This window comes from Phascolarctos cinereus, unplaced genomic scaffold (assembly GCF_003287225.1).
Source record: "Phascolarctos cinereus isolate Bilbo 61053 unplaced genomic scaffold, phaCin_HiC Scaffold_4;HRSCAF=312, whole genome shotgun sequence".
NCBI lineage: Eukaryota > Metazoa > Chordata > Mammalia > Diprotodontia > Phascolarctidae > Phascolarctos > Phascolarctos cinereus.
In genome coordinates, this window is record NW_027555847.1 from 139,711,072 (window position 1) to 139,731,451 (window position 20,380).

Below are 20,380 nucleotides of genomic sequence, written 5' to 3' on the forward strand. Positions count from 1 at the left end.
ATACTTGTAGGTTTAGGATGAAATTCAGCCAGTGGCATTGTTAAATCCTGAGATGTGGTTCAAGGTTCTAGTCCCTGGCAGCTCCCAGGGAGAAGAAGTTCATATGGTGCTGGAGAATCACTGGAGTAGGTAGGAACTTCTGCTCTCTACCCAACTTTCATGCTCTGCTCTTGTTGGATAGGCACCAGATTTTTTCTAGGAGGAAGAGAGAGAAGAAATATCTCCTTATCTTTTTCTCTCAGCAAGAATCTCTAGAAAGAGGTTTGCTAATGCAAAAGTCTTCATTTTGAGGGTTAGGTCCTCAGAGAGAACTGAGATTGTAGACCTTAGAGTCTAACTCCCACATTTCATAAATGGGGAAAATAGGATTCACAGAAGGGAAATGACTTGGTCAAGGTAAAACTCTAGTTTGTGTTAGAGCCAGAACTCATAGATTCATAGACTATAAATCTGAGAGGAACTTTAGAAATCCTTTTGTGCATTGGACAGACTGAGTAAACTGCAAACTCAAGCATGGGGGATATGAGTTGGGTAAGTAACTTGCCCAAGGTAAGTTAGTGTCAGAGCTGGTACTCAAATTTAGGTCTCTTGACTCTAAATCCAGAGAACTCTCTACAACACCATATCTCATTGTTCTGTTGTTCCTGTTAGAACATAGAAACTTTTATTTTTTCCCTTTTTTGTTCAATTTAATCTCAAACAGTTGGTGAAAGGATGGAATTTTATTTAGGCCACACTGGCCTGGAGATCAGTCAGCCTTTTTCAGGTCTATGGCCAGACTATTGACTTGAAAGCTATTTGTGTGAGATTTTAATTCATTCTGTGGTAAATGTAGGCTTGCTGTTTCCCATTTGTGAGTTCCCCAAGATGGCTGTGAAGGCCAGGTGACAAGGCTTCATAAATGCCATGTAGAACATACTTGGGAAAATTGCACCCTCCCTCTCCTTGTAATGAGCCCTTCAAAATGTCTGAGTTTCAGCAATGCTAGAGTGGAGGAAAGATTGAGTTTGAGTTCAAGACAGATGGAGGAGAAAAGGGGAAGAGATGGAGAGAGTAGGGGCCCAATTCAACTTAAAAGCCATATATTAAACATATACTCTATGCAGAGCACTGTGCTAGGCACTGGGAGAGATGTAAGATCTACTTAAGACATTTTTATCTACTCTCCAGTAGGGGATATGACAAATATATAAATACTATAAAATAGAATATAAGAGAGGTACAAAGTATTATATGAGAACTGAAGAGAGAGAGAATTTCTTTCTTTCTTTTTTTTTTTTTTTAGGCAACTGGGATTAAGTGACTTGCCCAGGGTCACACAGCTAGTAAGTGTCAAGTATTTGGTCTGAGGCTGGATTTCAACTCAGGTCCTCCTGACTTCAAGGCTGGTGCTCTATATCCACTGTGCCACCTAGCTGCCCCAAGAGAGAGAATTTCCACTGTGGGAGACGGGACTAATCAGAGAAGCATTTGAACTGGTTCTTGAAGAATGGATAGAATTTCATCAGAAATTAATGGGAAATACGGAAAGAAAAGCAAGAAGGCAGTAGCACTCCTAGGATATATTCTGGGGACAATGAATAGTCTAGTTTGGATTAAATATAGAATATATACATGTTGTATCCCACCCCCACATTAGAATGTAAACTCCTTGAAGACAGAGGAGAAGAGCAGTGTGTTAGTTTGAAAAGAGATGGGGTTGGGGGAGGGAGAGATAATATTAGATAGTGGAGATCCAAGAATTCCAAGGTAAAAGGTTTGAATTTGATCCAGTAGTTAGGGAGACATTACATATGTTGGAGCTGAGGAGTGATACATTAAATTTTACACTAAGAAGATGACTTTGGCAGCAGTAGGAAGGATGGTTTGAAGGAGGGAGGGTATGGAGGCAGGTAGGTAGGTAAGGAGAGTGTTACAATATTCAGGTCAGGGGTGGGGAACCTGTTGTCCTCTAGGTTTTTGGGTGCAGCCTTTTGACTGAGTCCAAGTTTTATGGAACAAAATGCTTTTATGAAGGGGATTTGTTCCATGAAGTTTGGATTCAGTCAAAGGGCCACACTTGAGAACCTAGAAGGCCACATGTGGCCTCTAGGCCATAGTACCCCACCTCTGATCCAGGTGATAAGTAGGACGATCAAAGCACACATATAGAGCTGGAAGGGTTTGCAGAGTCCAACCACTTAGTCCAACCATTTCACTCTATAGATGAGGAAACTGAGGCCCAGGGAGGTTAAATGAGTTTCCCAAGGACACAAAGTGGTGGAAGCAGTGGGACTAGAAAGGAAGTGATGGAATCAACAATAGGATTTGATGATGTTTGATGTGAATTGAATGGTTGAATTGAGATGAGGGGGAGAGAAATGTTAAAGATAAAAATGAAGCTTTGGATATGAGTGAAAGTTAAATGACAGATATGAAATCAAAAGGAGTGGATTGGGACATAAAGATAATCCTGAATTTTGGTTGTATTGGCACTCAGGTAGAGATTTTCTGTAGGAGACTGGAGATCTGGGTCCAAGTCTAGAGCTTGAGAGAGATGAGATGAGATGAGAGATGGAGATCTGGGCTTTGGGCACACATAGGTGATAGTCCAAGGACAGGCTCCTGGCTTTTTTTTTCTTTAGGCAGCCTCATTGCTCTGCTGAGAAGGGCTTCCTGTTGCCTACTGATTAACACTAATCTCATCTGCCTAGCATTCCACATCTTCCATAATCTGGTGCCAACCTGCCTATGTACCCTAATCTTTCAGGAATCCTCTGTGCCTGTCAAACTGAACTACTTGACATCCCTCCCTCCACACACTTCATGTGCTTTCCTACCTCTGTGTCTTAGCTAATACATGAACTACTATATCCTCCTTGTCCCCATATCCACCTGTTTAAATTCTATTTATCCTTTGAGTCCCAGATTAAATGTCACCTTCTCCAATAAGCCTTCCATAATTCCTTCCCATACACCACCTCTCCCATCAAAAATTATTTTTCTTTCTTGGACCCTCCCTCCCAAAGTATTTGGTACTACCCCCTATTTACTTCACAAATCACAGAATATTAGAGGTGGAAGGGACCTTAATCATGCCTAGCCCTATTCACAGATGAAGGCCTAATTAGGGAAATGACTTGTCCTAGGTAGCTTCAGAGCCAGGACTGAAACCCACATCTTCTAAATTCAAAATCTAGAGCTTGAAGAGGTAGGGTAGATAGAGTACTGGGTTTGGGGTCAAGAAGATCTGATTTTTAAATCCACTTCAGACCTTTACTAGCTATCTAATGCTGGGCAAATTGCCAAACCTTTAAAAAACTCAGTCTCTTAATCTACATACATTATTGACACTTATCTCTTAGGGTTATTTCAAGGATCAGATGAAATTAAGCATGAAAACATTTCATCAACCTTAAAGGGCTATATGAATGTTAGCTATTCTTATTATTTCCAATAGAAATTAAGTCTGTTGAGGGTAGGAATTTGCTCTCATAATTATCTCCCTGATGTCTAAAATAGTGCCTTGCCCACCATATTCTTGCCTTCTCATTCTTCAAATTGTATCATATTTATTTATGTGTTTTATCCCCAACTACTACTAGATTATGCATTCTACGAGGACAAATATTGTTTTAACTATACTAGGCACTTTTCCCCAACCCCATTCCTTACGGTATTCTGCATATAGTAAATATTTAATAGATGTTGATTGATTGATACTGGACTGTGAGTCTCATCAGGGCAGAGACTGTGTTCTCTTCATTTTTATTTCCTACCTTCAGGACCTAGGATAGGGCCCTGTACATAGCAGGACCTGAGAAAATGTTTGGCACATGGAAAGGTTTATTGTTGAATAGAATGCCATAGAGTAATCAGGCTAAGCAGAATTCGTTAGGTCATTGGTAGGAGATTGACTTCAGAATACCTGGGTCCCCAGCTCCAGAAGACAACTTGTTCAGCAAAGGCAAGGAAGAAACAAAACACCTCCAGTTCAATCGGTTACAACAAGGCAACATTTTTAATAACACAAGCGCTCATGACATTAGCCGTGTCAGTGCTTGGACGTTCTTGATTTCTAGGCAATTTCTTGTAACATGTAACTATCAGGTTAATGATCCCCCCTGGGGTGGGACTCCCGAGTCACTGGATCTGTAGAGGCTCAGTGTGGATGGATGATAGGGATATATACCTATTCACATGATTGGTGGAGCCCTCCCCCAATCCATTTGGAATGCCTCCAGGTCCTTTCTGATGAAGGAGGAAAGAAGGCCAAGATCTTTCTAGGCAATGAAGAAAGAGGAGGAAACATCTGGCACTGAGAGACCCAGAAACTGATTGGTCATGTAGGGCTGGCTTTCAGGCTAGGACCTCAGAAAGGGAAACTGTCTCAGAAAGGAGGGCAGAGGAATAAAGACTGGGGGGAGGTCTGAGGCCTATTTGGTTTTATTTTTTATAAACAAGGGTTTCACTGGTAATACCATCACGGGGACTATGCCATGCAATCTGACAGAAACCTCTGTACACTTCCCCCAAAGGCTGCACTGGGCATGGGAAAGACTGGGCAGAGGGCAGAGGGCCAAGGTCCACTCAGACAGGTGTGGTGCGCCTGTTGGCAGGGTTATTGTGCAGTGACTCCTTGAACTCTTTGGGAATGGAGTTGTGGAGCTGTAAAAACGTATGGTCTCGATCAGAGTTGAGGAGGGTCCCCATTGTGACCTTGGAGGGGTCCCGGGACAGGGTAAACATGGAGATGTCAGTGGAAGGGATGGTGTGGAAGCCTTTGCTGATAGGGGACAGGTCTCGGGAGCAGGGTTCTGTGGACCGGGAGCTGGATCGCCTCCGGAACCTGTACCTGTAGGGTGGGAGGCGGGCAAAGGTGGATTTCTTCAGCCGCTCAGAATGTGACTTGGCCCGGATCTGCCTGTGCTTCTCAATGTATATGTGCACGGCGATGACACCCACGATTTCTGCGATGATGAAAGATAAGGCTCCGAAATAAAAGGACCAGCCGTAGGAGTAACTTTTTTTGGAGTCACTTTGGCCAGGGTCTCCAGCATTTGCTGAGATATAAACTATAATCCCGATGATGTTACTTAATCCTAAGAGAAAGGAACAGAAAAATGTACCTTTTTATAGGAAACAGAAGTGCCTTTGCTAAACTTAACTATGAAACATTTATAGTGTGTTGAGAGAACGACCAGAGACCTACGAACTGCTACTAATAAGTTACAAATGCTTTTGTAAATCCATGTAAGGTCTGTCTCATGGGAAACATTGCAAATAACAGAATCAGAGGTTAGAGTTGAAAGAGAGGATAGAACAGAGAAGGTTAATTCAATTCAACAAACATTTATTAAACACCTGTTATGTGCAAGACACTGCTGTATGCTTAGGATACAAAGAAAAAGTCCCTGCTCTCAAGGAACTTACACTCTACTGGGCTAATAGGACCTGAAGAATAGAGACCATAGAGTATTATGAACTTAGAGCAGCATTTCCCAAACTTCTCCCTGTAACGTGAGAAAATGTTGATGCTAACAATATTTCTCCATTGAAAATATTAAATATAAAATTATGCATCTATCAAAACACTTACTATATGAGGTAATTTTTAGGCATGAAAATAAGTTTAGTTTTCTTTATTTGGCTTCCAAATTTCCTAACCACCCTCTTTTCTTGGTGGTGTCTTAGATCCCAAATTCCCTGTGCCAATATTAATGTGGAGGGGTTTTTTTTGGGGGGGGGAGGGGCAAGTATATTTTCAGGTACCAACTGTTCTATGGCTAAATTAGTTTGGTTAATGTTGACATAGAACATGAGAGCTGGAATATCGTACCTTGGAGATCATCTAAACTATCTAGATCTACATCTAGACCTGTATTTTGTAGGTGTAGAAAGAGAGATCCACAGAGAAGTGACAGGTTTAGTCACAGCACTTAAGTGGCCAAACCTGAGCTTCAAGGCCAGGTCCTCCTGATTCAGAGTCCAATGCGCTTTTTACCATACCAAGCTGTGTTCCAAAATGTTCATGTATAATGACTCTGTGGAACTTGGAAGGCATTTCCATACAGAATTGACATTATACCTATTAACTGAGCATTCTGGCCAGCCCAGGGAGATCTACTTAACCCATAAAACCACTGAAGTCTATTTGTTTTGAACCTGGTGTCACACTTGGTTAGGGACAGTGTAGTCAGTGTCCTAACTGGGGACAATAAGTGTACCCCTCAAGTCCTTTAGTGACATTGGAGGCAAGCAGGTGTGTGTGTGTGTGTGTGTGTGTGTGTGTGTGTGTGTGTGTGTGACAGAGAGAGACAGAGACAGACACAGACACACACAGAAACTCTCTTCAATCTACCTATGAGAAAATCCCTTTCTTGGTAAGAATGTTCCCCAGGTATTGTGAAATGAGAAACAAAGCACAGCTGCCCATTGGCTAGCAGGGGCTCCAGACTTGGACCCCATCTGATCCCTGTACTTTTTATCAGTTGTTCATAAGCTGAGTGTCCCTAAGTCAGATTGCCTACAGATTGGAAAGATGACTGCATTTGGTGCTACAGTGTTATCAGTTTCGAGTGGGAGGAACAGAGGACCATTGAGGTAATCTCTTCCAGTGTTTTCATTTTGTATATGAGAAAACTGAGTGACTTGCCTATGGAGACACAAGTATTAAGTGACAGAGTGATGATTTGAATCCATGTCATCTGACTCTAAAACCACTGTCCTTCCCACTGTTCTTTGTTGCCTTTGCCACCCATTGCTTGTATGACCTTTCACAAGTGGCTTCTTTCTGTTTCCCAGATTCCTCATTAGTAAAGAGAAGTGTTTGAGTTAGGTAACTGCTAAAAGCTCTTCCAGGATTGACAGTCTTATGTTCTCTGGCCCTTTCTAGCTCTGGTATTATGTGAGTCTTAGGGTACCCTGTAGTCATGTGGCAATGGGAGACTTTCCCAAAAGGAGGCATGCTGGGGAAAATGCTTCAAGTCTGGAGTCCAGGCCTTTGACGAATGCAGAAGAAGCTATAATGATCCCAAAGTACGAAGAAAGTGTACTATTTTTCATACTGATAAATGTTCCCCATGTGTCTCTTTAGTCTAAAGATGAAAGGTTTGGATTTTGGACTGACAGTCCTTCAGCAGCTTATGCATGGGTATCTCCCTGGAAGATTTAATAGGTGGAAATGGTAAGAATGTCAACACAGCTCAGGAGAACTGATATGTCCTTAGATTGCCTTGGCATGTGTGAAGTGATAGAGTGTTGGAGCCGGAAGGAACATTGGAACATAGACCATAGAAGCTTAGATCTGCAAGGGTCCTTAGAGATCTAGTCTGACCCCTACATTTTTCTAGTCAGTAACCTGAGGTTTAAAAGAGAAAGTGACTTGGTAGCATGCAGTTGAGTCCTCTCATGAAAAAACTGAGGCCAGGAAGGGGCATGACTTGGACAACATTGTACAATAAATCAAGGCAAGGTCAAGAATACTGGTCATTTGACTCCTTGCTGTCTTACTACCACATCAGGATAATGATAGGAGCTCATTTTCCTTCATTTTGTACAGTATGAATATAGTGACCCGATATGCCCATTGCGAGGGACCCAAAGACCCTCAGACTTTACTCCTTCTTTCTAAAGCTCCTCAGCGTCATTAAGCTGATTAGGTTGTCATGTCGTTGTATAATGTTGTGGAGTACAATTTTGGCCCATCTTCTGGGTGCCATCTTGCTCTGGTCACTGCTGCTTTAGCTCAGAGTATGGGTTCCTTCTTGATGAGTTGTTGGGGTTATTCTGCTTGAGTCAGATTCTTTAAAGATTTGTGCATCAAACATGGTTAATCAGCTAATGAATAACACTCCCTAAGAAGTCTGCAGCCCAAGTTTACAGAAAGAGATGACCTACTAATATTTACCTCAAGAACAACTAAGCCTCTTCTCCTTTGTTTCCTTCCATTTCTGTCTTCTTTCTACATCTCTAACTCTCTCCATCTTTCCCCTTGTCACTCTTTTTCTTACTCCTCTGTCTTTTTCCTTTTCCTTTTTTTCCCTCTACTTCCTATCTTCCCATTCTCTTTACCTATCCCTTTTATCTTTTGGGCCTTATTCTTTGGCTAACCTTTAGTGAACCTTTAGGCCAAAAGTGTGTGTGTATGTGTGCATGTAGGTGCATTTGTTCTATCTGACAAATGAGTTGGATGTTTTATGTGTCTTTCAGGAAAAAATAACACTAAATTATGTTGCTTTCTAAAGGAAGCCTTCAATTGTATTTTTTTCCTGTGAAACTTAGGCTCTCCTCAGGAAAAAAAGGCTCTCCATGCTATCCTAGAAGGATGATTCATGGAGTCTTTAATCTGACAAGGACAATGACAATCTTAACCAATTCCTTCATTTTATAGAAGAGAAGACTGAGGCTTGAAGAGTTTAAATGACTTTCCCAAGGCTGTGTGGCTAGTATAGCTAGGATTTGAGCCCAGGACTTCTGATTCCATCTACCATATTACCTTGCCTCCCAGCAGAGCTACATTTTAGTGAGTGGGCTTTGTCTGGTTGTGTCTGAGGTCCCACTGATGAATGAGGAGGCTCCTCAGCTCTCCCAGTGCTAGAACTTACCTGCAGATACAAAAAAGATCCCTGCGCTGAGAATGACATTGTGCCTGCTTTTGTAGAACTCACTTGCTGCCACACAAAGGCCCCCAAAGAATAGCAGTCCCACACTGAGGATAGGAAAGACACTGGATGCTCTCACAGCCCCTGTGTGTGTGGAGGAAACAGTAGAGGATCAGAGAAGTTTGCACTGAGCAACTAGAAAAGTTCAGAACTCAAGATCACACGACCTCTCTCTGGAAACTTCAATTTACTTAAAATGAAGACCATTTATGAAACACCTACCATATACAGAGCTATGAGCTAGGTTCTGAGGAAGAAAAAGACCATGAGATAAGATATTAAATCATTCACATTTCTATGGTGATTTAAAATTGAAAAATCACCTTCCTGGTAATAACCTTGTGAAGTAGGGAATTCAAGTATTTTCTTTTATATATTTTCTTTTATTTTTGTCTCCGACTTTTGATTTCATTTGGATAGGGAGTTCTCTGTGGGAGACTTACCTCTGTTAAGCACATTGGCACCTTTTCAGTAAACTTAGTCAAGTCAGCAAGCATTTACTAAGCACCTATTCCAAGCATTGGGGATGCTAAGAATGACAAAAACCATCCCTGCCCTTGAAGATCTCCTGCTCTAATGGAGGAAACAATATGCAAACATCTACGTAGAGACAAGTTCTATACAGGATGAATTGGAGATTATTGACAGAGGGAAGACACTCATATTAAGGGAAATCAGGGAAGCCTTCTTGCAGAAGGTGGGATTTTAGCTGGGACTTGAAGGAAGCTGGGAGACAGAGATGAGGAGGGAAAGAATCCTGGTCTAGGGTGTTGAGAGGTTAAGTGACTGGCTTGCAGTTTTCCAGCTAACAAATAATAACTAGCATGTATATAGTGCTTCTAATTTTGCAAAATACTCCTCATACATTCTCACTGGATTGTACACTACCCCCACTTTACAGATGAGGAAATTGAGGCACAGAGATTAAGTGACTTGCCCATGGTCACAAAGTCAGTGTCTGAGCAAAGATCCAAACTTGGGTCTTCCTAACTCTTAAGTGCATTGCTCTGCTGCATCACTTGCCTCTTACAGGATATGATGGTCCTGGATGGGTCCAGTCCAAGCTGTATAATGGTGGCATTGGTGACTTATAAGGAATGGTTGCATTGATTTCCCACTTAAAATACTAGTATCCTTTTCTACATTAGAGGCGATACTTAGACGCTCCAGTATTCCTGACTCCCAGGACAGCTCTCTGGTTACTGTAACACCCTGCCTCTCAAGGGTTACTCCAAGTATTATGACTACCCTTTTATAGAATAGAAAACTTTTCCAATTGTGTCCAACTCTTCATGACCCTATTTGGGTGGTTTTTGTTTTTTTGGGTTTTTTTTTTTTTTGCAAAGACTCTGTAGTGGTTTGCCATGAGGGCCAGGGAAATAAAGTGATTTTCCCAAGGTGACACAAGCACAAATGTTGGAGATGAGACATTGACCCTGGGAGCCCTGGGTCTTAGGACTGCACTCTTTTCATGATAGCACCCTACTACTGCAGTGCCCCAGTCTCTGCCTTGTTGGTTCAATTCAACATGTTTAATCAGCATTGCCTGTTCTGGAGGTCTTGTGGTAGGCCTTGGGGACATGGAGAACCTGTGACCTCTGCCCTCAAGGAACTAAGAGTCCAGTAGGGAAGGCAGGGAAGTGATTATAATAAAAGGAGAGTATAAATGCATACAAGAGGGATAGGCACAATGCTATAATTCTGAAAGGGCTGAAATTGTACTATGGCCTTTGTGGTGTTGATGAAGTGAGCTGGAAGAAGAAAGGCTGGGTGGGTTCCAGGGAGAAGTGGGAATAAATGTGAGAGAGAGGGTAGAAAGTGACTGGACAATGGGGTTATCTCAGAGGTCATCTAATCCAATCCCTACATGAATAGCCTATAAAATATCTCTGACAAGTGGTTCTCAAGCCTCTCTGCTTGAAGACCCCCAGAAATAAACAATATTACCTCCCAAAGCAGCCTATCTGACTTAGGGGCAGCAATTACCTAACAATTGTTAGGAAATTCTCTCTTAAGACAAGCTAAAGTCTGCCACCCTGTAACTTTTACCCATTGATCCTAATGATAATAATAATATTAATAACAAAAGTGATGGTGATGACAGCAGACATTCATATAATGCTTGCTACTGCCAAATATTGTGCTAAGTAAATGCTTTCCAATTATCATCTCATTTGATTCTCATAACAATGTCGGGAGGCAGATGATATTATTAACTCCTGCCCTTCCTTCCCCCATTTTACAATTGAGGAAAGTGAAGCAAATAGAGGTTAAATGACTTGCCCAAGGTCATGCAGCTGGTAAGTGTCTGAGGTTGGATTTAACTTAGATTTTTCTTGACTCCAGGCCATATTCTATCTACCGCACCACCTAGCTGCCCCAGTAATACCTGTATATGACCTGTCTGTATATTCCAGGTAAAAGTCTATTGGAGGCAAAGAACATCCATCATTCTGTAGAAGCTCAGATTTGGAAGGGACCTCAGAGGTCAATCAGTCCAATCCCTGCCTGAATAGGAATCTGCTCTATCAAATTTCTGACTTTGTACAAATTGACTCTAGTTATTGATGTGGTTTTGTCTTTGAGGACAAAAAAGGAAAAAAAATTCTCTGGTTTCTTGATCTTCCTCTCTCCTTTTAGCACCAAATTTCCAGGCTCCTACTCCTTTGGGCCTTCACTTGTGTTTCTAATGCCTTTATGGGAAGACTGGCTTTATTTGAACAAATAAATCTCTTTGGGAAAATCTGTAGAAATATTTCCATTTTACCTCAGAGATTCGTGCTAGCCAACCTGTGCTGTCCAGAAGGAACCGAAGCATTTCTTCATTGGAGGGGCCCTGGAAAAGCTATCTAGTTGACTCTTCTGTCTTTAGACTAAATTTTGCCCCCATAACCTATGCCCTCCCACCTTTAAATTTTTTATCTCTCTGTCTGTCTATCTATCTATCTGTCTGTCTATCTATCTATCTATCTATCTATCTATCTATCTATCTATCTATCTTTACTAACAATGAAACTACATTGAGCTAAAGAGAAGCTAAATATTTGGTTCATAATTTAAAAATAGGACTTTCTGACCCTCAGAGCTGCCCAACAATTAAGTGTACTGATTGGTTAGATAGTGAGCTCTTCCCCAGGAACGACTTTAAGTGGAAATTGGATGATGACTTGTTGGAGATGTTGCAGAGGGATATTCATTCTCAGGTATGGGTTAGGCAAGATGATCTCTGAGATCTTTTCTGAGTTGGTGATTCCATGAATGTTAAGCTCTGTGCTAGGCACAATGGAATAGGTTGTTTGTTTGTTTTTTGAAGAGAGAGATGGAGATGTCCTTCACTCAAGAAACTTGCATTCCACTTTGGCATATGCATCTCTTTCCTTCTCCCTTTCCCTCTTCCCCGCCCAATGACTATGCAAACACCGAGGAGACATGGAGTGAAGGAGTGATGGAAATGGGATAGGATTAATCAGGGAAGGTCTCCTAGAGTTTTGAATTAGCCATTTTCCTGTTGATTAGGGGGATCTTTTTTGGATGTCTTGGCTGAGTGCCAAAGAAATGATTGATTCCCAAAATGTTTGATCCAATTTGGTCTCTCAGACAGCTCACATCTGGTTATTTAGACTGTTTCAGGAACTGAATTGGATTGACTGTTTGGTGCTTAGCCAGTAGGATGAAAAATCTCAGTTGGCTCCAGAATGATCGATTCAGCACAGCCCTGTGGGTATGGATTCATCTCCTCTTCCTTTCATTAGCTCTATGGCTCTCACCATCCAGGGATTTCTGGGGACAGTGGGCTCATGCCCTCTAACTACTTTTGGGTCCCTTTAGTAACAATATCTTGCATGGGTCCTGATGTGGTCACAAACATTTAGTATGTGCATCATTAACTGTGCAGTACTGATAGCTCAATATCCTAGGGGCCCTCTGGCTGTGTCTAGGAGTGATTCTCAAAAACCTACCCAGCAAAATTGAGGAGGCAATGGGATATAACCCTTGTTTTGCCACTAAATTATTTCTTAACATTTGGCAATTCACTGAATATCTCTGTACCTCAGTTTCCTCATTTGTAGATTGACAGGCTAGGACTAGATCATGTGATCTAGAAGTAGGAAATATAGTGGAATGGAAGGAGGATGAAAACTAGAGGTCACCTAGACCAGGGTTTCTTCACCTGGGGCCTACAACTTTCATGAGGTCTAGGAATTTAAATGGGGAAAAATTGCACGTTTATTTTCATTATCTTCCAACTGAAATTTAGCATTTCCTTTAATTACAAATATAGGCAATGGACATTATTCTCAGAAGGGGAACATAGACTTCACCAGATTGTCCGAAGATGTAGAAGAGGTTAAGAACTGTCTAGCTGGACAAAACTCTACCTGAATAGATCCCTTCCATACCATCCTCCACAAGTGGTCATTCAGTTTCTGATTGAAGAGACGTCTAAAGATGAAGAAACCACTGTTCAACAGCTTGAATTGGAAGGAAGTTTTTCCCCATGTAAACCCCCAAATTGACTCCCTTCAACTTCTACTTACTGCTCCTAGCCATGTCCTCTGGGGCCCAGCAGGGTGAGCTGAATATCTCTAACACATGATAGCACTTCAAAAACTATATTATATTATATTATATTAATTTATTTATTTAAGCTTTTAAATTTATTTATTTTTAGTTTTCAATATTCACTTCCACAAGTTTTTGAGTTCCAAATTTCTCACCCCTCCCCTCACCCCAAGATGGCATGCATTCTGAATACCCCTTCCCCTGGTCTGCCTTCTCTTCTATCTCTCCCCCCTCCCTTCTCTTATCCCCTTCCCCTTCTATTTTCCTGTAGAGCAGGATAGACTTCTGTACCCCATTTCCTGTATTTCTTATTTCCCAGTTGCATGTGAAAACATTTTTTTTAAAACATGTGTTTTTAAAACTTTGATTTCCAAATTTTCTCCATTCCTCCCTCCCCACCCACCCTCATTGAAAAGGCAAGCAACTCAATATAGGTTGTACATGTGCAGTTATGCAAAACACTTCCTTAGTAGACATGTTGTGAAAAACTAACTCTATTTCCCTTAATCCTATCCTGCCCTCCCATTTATTCTATTCTTTCTTTTGACCCTGTCCCTCCCCAGAAGTATTTGTTCTGATTACCCTCTTTCCCAATCTGCCCTCCTCTCTATCACCCCCCTGCTCTCTTGTCCCCTTCTCCCCCTATTTTCCTGTAGGGTAAGACAGATTTCCATACCCAATTGAATGTGTATGTTATTCCCTCCTTAAGCCAAATCCTATGAGAATAAGATTCCCTCATTCCCTCTCACCTTCCCCTGTTTCCCCTCCACTGTGAGAGACTTTTCTTTTCTGTTTTTTTTTTGTGAGATAATTTACCCCATTCTACCTCTCCCTTTCTTCTCCGAGTATCATCCTCTCTCATCCCTTAATTTTATTCTCCAGATATGACCCCTTAATCTTCAACTCACCCTGTGCCCTCTATCTATCTATCTATATCTATATATATACATACATACAATTTTTTTCCTTCAACTACCCTAATACTGACAAAGTTCTCATGAGTTACAAATATCATCTTTCCATGCAGGAATGTAAACAGTTCAATCAATAAGTCTCTTATGATTTCTCTTTCCTGTTTACCTCTTCATGTTCCACTTGAGTCCTGTATTTGAAAGTCAAATTTTCTGTTTAGCTCTGGTCTTTTCATCAGGAATGCTTGAAAGTCCTCTATTTCACTGAATGACCATTTTTTCCCCTGAAGGATTATACTCAGTTTTGCTGGGTAGGTGATTCTTGGTTGTAATCCTATGTCTCCTTTGCCCTCCAGAATATTATATTCCATGCCCTGCAGTCCTTTAATGTAGAAGCTGCTAAATCTTGTGTTATCCTGATTGTGTTTCCACAGTACTTGAATTGTTTCCTTCTGGCAGCTTGTAATATTTTCTCCTTGACCTGGGAACTCTGGAATTTGGCTACAGTATTCCTAGGAGTTTCCTTTGGGGATCTCTTTCAGGAGGAGATCTGTGGATTCTTTCAATTTCTATTTTGCCCTCTGGTTCTACTATATCAGGGCAGTTTTCCTTGATAATTTCTTGAAAGATGATATCTAGGCTTTTTTTTTGATCATGGCTTTCAGATAGTCCAATAATTTTTAAATTCTCTCTCCTGGATCTATTTTCCAGGTCAGTTATTTTGCCAATGAGATATTTCACATTGTTTTCTAATTTTTCATTCTTTTGGATTTGTTTTACAGTGTCTTGATTTCTCATAAAGTCACTGTCTTCCAATTGCTCTATTCTAATTTTTAAGGAGGTATTTTCTTCAGTAATCTTTTGGACTTCCTTTTCCATTTGGCCAATTTTGCTTTTTAGGGCATTTTTCTCCTCACTGGCTTTTTGGACCTCTTTTGCCATTTGGGTTAGGCTGTTTTTTAAGGTGTTACTTTCTTCAGCATTTTTTTGGGTCTCCTTTAGCAAGCTGTTGACTTGTTTTTCATGATTTTCTTGCATCACTCTCATTTCTCTTTCCAGTTTTCCTCTACTTCCCTTACTTGCTTCTCAAAATCCCTTTTGAGTTCTTCCAAGGCCTGGGACTGATTCATATTTTTCTTGAAGGCTTTGGATGTAGGATCTTTGACTTTGTTGTCTTCTTCCGGTTGTATATTTTGATCTTCTTTGTCACCAAAAGAAGATAATACAGTCTGACTCTTTTTGCACTGCTGCTCATGATCCCGGCCAATTACTTGAGTTTTAAACTCTTTGTTAAGGTAAAAGTCTGCTTCCAATGTGGAGAGTGTACTGTCCTAAGCTTCAGGGGTTTGTGTAGCTGTTTTCAGAGATACTTGTAGGGACCTGTAAATTTTCAGTTCTTCCAGGGTGGTATGATAAGGGGCGAGGTGTTTACTCCTTTCCTGGCCTGTGACTACAAGTATTCCTTTGTGTTCCATAACTGTGAGGAGGGGTTCTCTTCACAGCCACTACAAGCTCCACCACGCCAGCGCTCCTCCTCACCCCAGCACTGCTGCCCAGAACTGTGACTCAGATCCACACATGGGCAGAGCAAGAGATTCCTGCCTCAGCACTGGCAAAGAGATCCCTGCAGTCCCTCTCTGATCAGCCACTGGATTCTCCCTCAGTCTGTGGGCCAGAAGCTCGGGAGGCAGCTGCCCGCCCCAGGGCCAAGCTCTTAGGGAATGGAGATGAAACCCCGCCTTCCTCTCTGACCACCGACAGAAACAGACTTTTCCCACTGACCTTCAAAATTGTCTTTCGCATTGGTGGATTGAGGAGTCTGGAAATCTCCACAGCTGCCCGAGATTCAGTCCTCTGAGGCCTGCTCCAGGTTTGCTGCCGCCTGCGCGCCCACGCTGCACTGCGCTACACTCCCAGCCCGGCACGATACACCTTTCTGATCAATCATCCAGGTTGTCTTGGGCTGGAAATTTGTTTCATTCTGTGTTTTTGTGGGTTCTGCTGCTTCAGAATTTGTTCAGAGTCATTTTTTGTGAGTATTTGGAGGGTTTGGGGGAGAGCTCAAGCAAGTCACTGCTTTCACTCCGCCATCTTGGCTCTGCCCCCCCCTTCAAATAACTAGATGATTATCAGCCTTAACTCTTCTTCAGAGTAAATATTCCTACTTTCTTTAACTGATCTTTTTATAGCATAGTTTCTATGCCTTGGATGTCCTTACCTGGAAACACTCTAGCTTGTTCATGGTCTCCTAAATGATCTCTCAGGTTCCTTTAAACACTTAAGGTTATATATTCCATGTCCTAAGGTCCCTTTCAGCTCTAATGCTCTTATCTTAGAGCCTGAAGTCTCTCATAGCTCTGAAAATTCTATGCTTTTATTAAAATATTAATTATAATTAACTCTAATTTAAAAAGAAATGCAGAGTGTACTTTGGTAGCATGTCATCTCTCAAGACAAATGAATAAAAATAGGACAGCACACAACTCCAATCAGTGTTGATCTGGGCCTGCACGTGAACATGGCTCACGTCCAGACTTGGGACTTGGGGCTGCAGAGTTGGGAGGAAGGTCAATTCTGGGTATTCTGACCCTGCTTCCTGTCTGCATTCCAATAAGTTGTCGGGCATTCTAGGTATTACTTACTAGCTTCTCCAGCCTGTGTTTTTCTTTTCTTCCTGATGGGAGAAACCTCATTAGTTAAAATGACTGGAAGAAGGCAGTATAGGAGAAGAAAGAATCCTAAGCTAGTTAATCTCTCAGTTCCCTTTCAGCCCTAAATTTATAAACTATATATAGGTTCTTATCCTAACTCTGTCATTGATTGGTTGTACAACCATGGGCAAATCATTTGCCTTCTCCCGACCTCAATTTTCTTCAGTTTTATAAAATGGGGAAAATGCTAGGCTGAGCCTAGGGGCCCAAATGAGGTGATGTAGGTAGATTAAAAATCACACCTTACTATATAAATGTTTGGGGCTTTTATAATAAAATTGTTGAATCCAGATCACATGATTCTCAATCCAATGCCCTTGCTGCCACATACCTAGCATATTCTAGATTCACAGACTATCAGAATGGTAAGGAATCGCAGAGAAACTCGAACCTCCTTCATTCTATGAACTATACCTTTATTAAATTAAAGGATCTTATATTTGGAGCTAGAAAAGATCTTGGAGGCTTTCTCATACAACCCCCTCATTTTGCAGATAAGGAAACTGAGGTCTAGGGAGGTGAAATTTCTTGCCAAAGGTCACACAAGGTAGTAAATGGTAGAGCTCAGATTTGAACCTGGTTCCTCTGTCTCCAATTCCCATATTAAATTGCATTGCATTACCTGCTGTAGCTTCTAAGGTCACATGAGCTTTCTTGGCCACCATGTCACACTGTTAACTCACCTAAGGCTTGTTGTTAAAACACTCAGAGCTGTTAACAAGAACAAGGGGACCAGATGTTTTCTCAGGCTACTTTAATTGGACTTGCTATGGTTCCTGCTTTGAAAATGAGGGTGAAGGGTAATTAATTCCACGATCTACTCTTTTGCTATAACTGCTGTCTTCAATTTAAATTACTCAGGTTTGAGTCCTTATTAGACTATTAAAAAAAATCACACACCTATTTACCACTCCTGTGATCATCTAATTCTGGTGATTAAAAATGAAAGGAACACTTTTTGAGGAAATCTAACAGTAACTGATAAAGTCAAGAAACAATTACCTGTCTTGATTTTGCTCTCTGAAATCAAGAGAAGTGATGTAAAGAAATGGACTTAGAGAATCAGAAGCGATAGTTCAGCGGGCCCACTGGCACCTAATGGCCTGTGAGAGTCAAGTTGCTTACTGGAGAGAGCTGGGGGAAGTCCCTGAGCTGTGTAATGATCTGAGACCAGCTGTATGTGAAGAAGAAGTTGCAGACTATGTGAACTGAACAACACTGAATACAAGGTCAAGACAGGCTATAACACCTCTCTAGTCATAGAACGTGGTGTTAGAGGTGAGAAGGGCCCTGAACATAGAATGTTAGATGTGAAAGGGATCTTGGATCCCTTTAAATTTTAGAAGCATCTGAGGCCCAGAAAAAGGGTATGACTTGTCCAAGGTTAAATAGGGAATCATGTTGGTGTTGGAATTAGAACCTAGATCTCTTGACTCCAAGTACAGAGCTCTTTCCAGACCTATTTTATCCTGATTTCCTGTAAGGGAACCACATTTATTGTCAGAAAACAGGAAAGGCCACAGCCATGACATGTTTCCCCCTGCCAACAACTGTTATCTCTCAGTTCCATATCTAATGAGCAGGAAGGCTGTGTAAGCCAGTTTACTCTTAGGCAAAACTACCATAAAGATAAAGTTTTATAGCATAATATGGATTATGATATAGAGTGATATAGATTATTGATACAGACTATTGAACCCGGAGTCTGGAGACCCAGAGAATTGGCTCTGTCATTGACTCATGGTGTGATCTTGGGGGAAATAATTTCTTCCAGCCTCAGTTTTCTTACCTGAAAAATGGCTAGATGATCTAAGAGGTTGCTTTCACTTCTAACATTCTATATTGTAAGGTCACTTCCAGATCTAACATTGTATATTTGATGTCTGAAGGGTCCGTCCAGCTCTAATATTCTGTGTTCTATGTTTAAACGGTCCCTCAGCTCTAATTCTTGATGATTTAAGGTAACTTTTAGCTTCTCCGTCTAGGTCATAGGATCATAGATTTAAAGCTGGAAGGTGTTTTAGAGGCCATTTGGGCCCTCATTTTACAAATGAGGAAACTGAAGTCCAGAGAGGTCACACAGGAAGTAAATGGAGGAGCCATGATTTGAACTTGGGGTCCTCCCACCACAAATCCAGCCCTCTTTCTACTACAACAAACCATTTCTGTTCCAACCACCCAAACTATGGAATGGGGACTCTAGTAGTACCCTTAGAGTCATGTACCCAGAAACAGATCGTCATCCCTTACCCCATCCCCAGGAAAAACAGGAGAGTGGAGAGACTTACTCAGCAGATATTCAGCTGTGTCCTGTTCATAGTCTGCATCTTCAGGGAAATGGTCAATTTTCTTACATACCCCTCGGAAAGCACCTGTGGAAACAAATTCAACTTGAAGTCCCCAGAGGACTTGGCTTTGGAGTGCTGTCCTTGGTGACGTGGAGAGAGAAAAAACCAGCCTCCTTCCCTGGAAACAAACGTCTATAATCAAAAGGTCACAATTATGTTAGCTGCTGGCAGTGGCAAAGGGTCTTCTTCACAACAACCTTGTAAGGCAGGTAGTATAAGTACTTCATATAAACTAGACACAACAACCAAGTATTATTATTCTCATTTTAAAGATGAAGAAATTGAGGCTTAGAAAATGGAACTGAGTTGCCTGAGGTCACACAGCTAGTTACAATTGAAATTTGAACCCAGGTCTCCTAAGCCAAGCCCAGTGTTTTCTGGCTGCTAAACCAGTTTCCCATACTATAACTCCTACAACCTTTTTCTTTTCTGTAACATGAGTGGAGATTCCATGAGGAAGTATTAATGATGGTGATATTTTTCCTTTGAAAATATCAAATGGGAAACTGCATATCTATTAACAAGGGCTTGTTTTACATGCTAGAATGAAAACTTTTCATTCCAAATTTCCTTGACACCACTTTCCTCCCTTATTCCAGAGATATTCCATACCCTCAGGGATCCTGGATCCGTATTTTAGGGTTCCATTAATATGTTTCGTGACCAAATATATTTTGTGGGGAAAAAATAGTGTGTGAAACACTGCATTTGCTGGATTCTCATCTCTACCTTTTCCTCTGTTGTACATTTGGTTGCCTCTGGGAGACCAGTGAAGGGGGATGGAGTCAGGTGAGGAGGTATAAGTGTCTTCCTCCCTACTCTATCTCAGAGTTCGGCAGGCCTAGGACAGGGGTTACTCACCTGCCTCAACTGAGGGAGTCAGGTCTGGAGCATCAAAAATTGCAGAAAACTAAGAGGCAGATGAGGGCAGACCAGAATGGCCAATGGCAACTGGTGACATGCTTGAAAGGTTATGGTTCTGGGGACTGCTGTCCCATGCCTGGACATCCAGGAATTTGCTGATGACATGCCTCAGCACTGAAATAGCTTAAAGGTAGCATGTAAACCTGTGTGTCTGAGGATTTGAACAGTAAGCATGATGGAGGGGAAAGGGCATGGTTAGGTTGGGAAAGGGTGATCAAGAGACCTGGATTTTTCCTGTGCTTTCTGATGATTAAATTCATGACCTTGAACAAGTCACTTCT

General features: G+C 41.5%; 1 protein-coding gene across 1 annotated transcript in view; it reads right to left on the minus strand.

The window, feature by feature from the left end:
• Positions 1-3,972: 3,972 nt before the first annotated feature.
• Positions 3,973-20,380, minus strand: part of CACNG3 (calcium voltage-gated channel auxiliary subunit gamma 3) — a 126,914-nt gene continuing 110,506 nt past the window's right edge. The window contains exons 2-4 of the mRNA XM_020995430.2: positions 19,116-19,199; positions 8,586-8,726; positions 3,973-5,081 (exon numbers count right to left, since the gene is read on the minus strand). Coding sequence (XP_020851089.1) covers positions 4,570-5,081; positions 8,586-8,726; positions 19,116-19,199 — 737 coding nt within the window. The 3' untranslated portion in view covers positions 3,973-4,569. The remainder of the gene's footprint in view (positions 5,082-8,585; positions 8,727-19,115; positions 19,200-20,380) is intronic.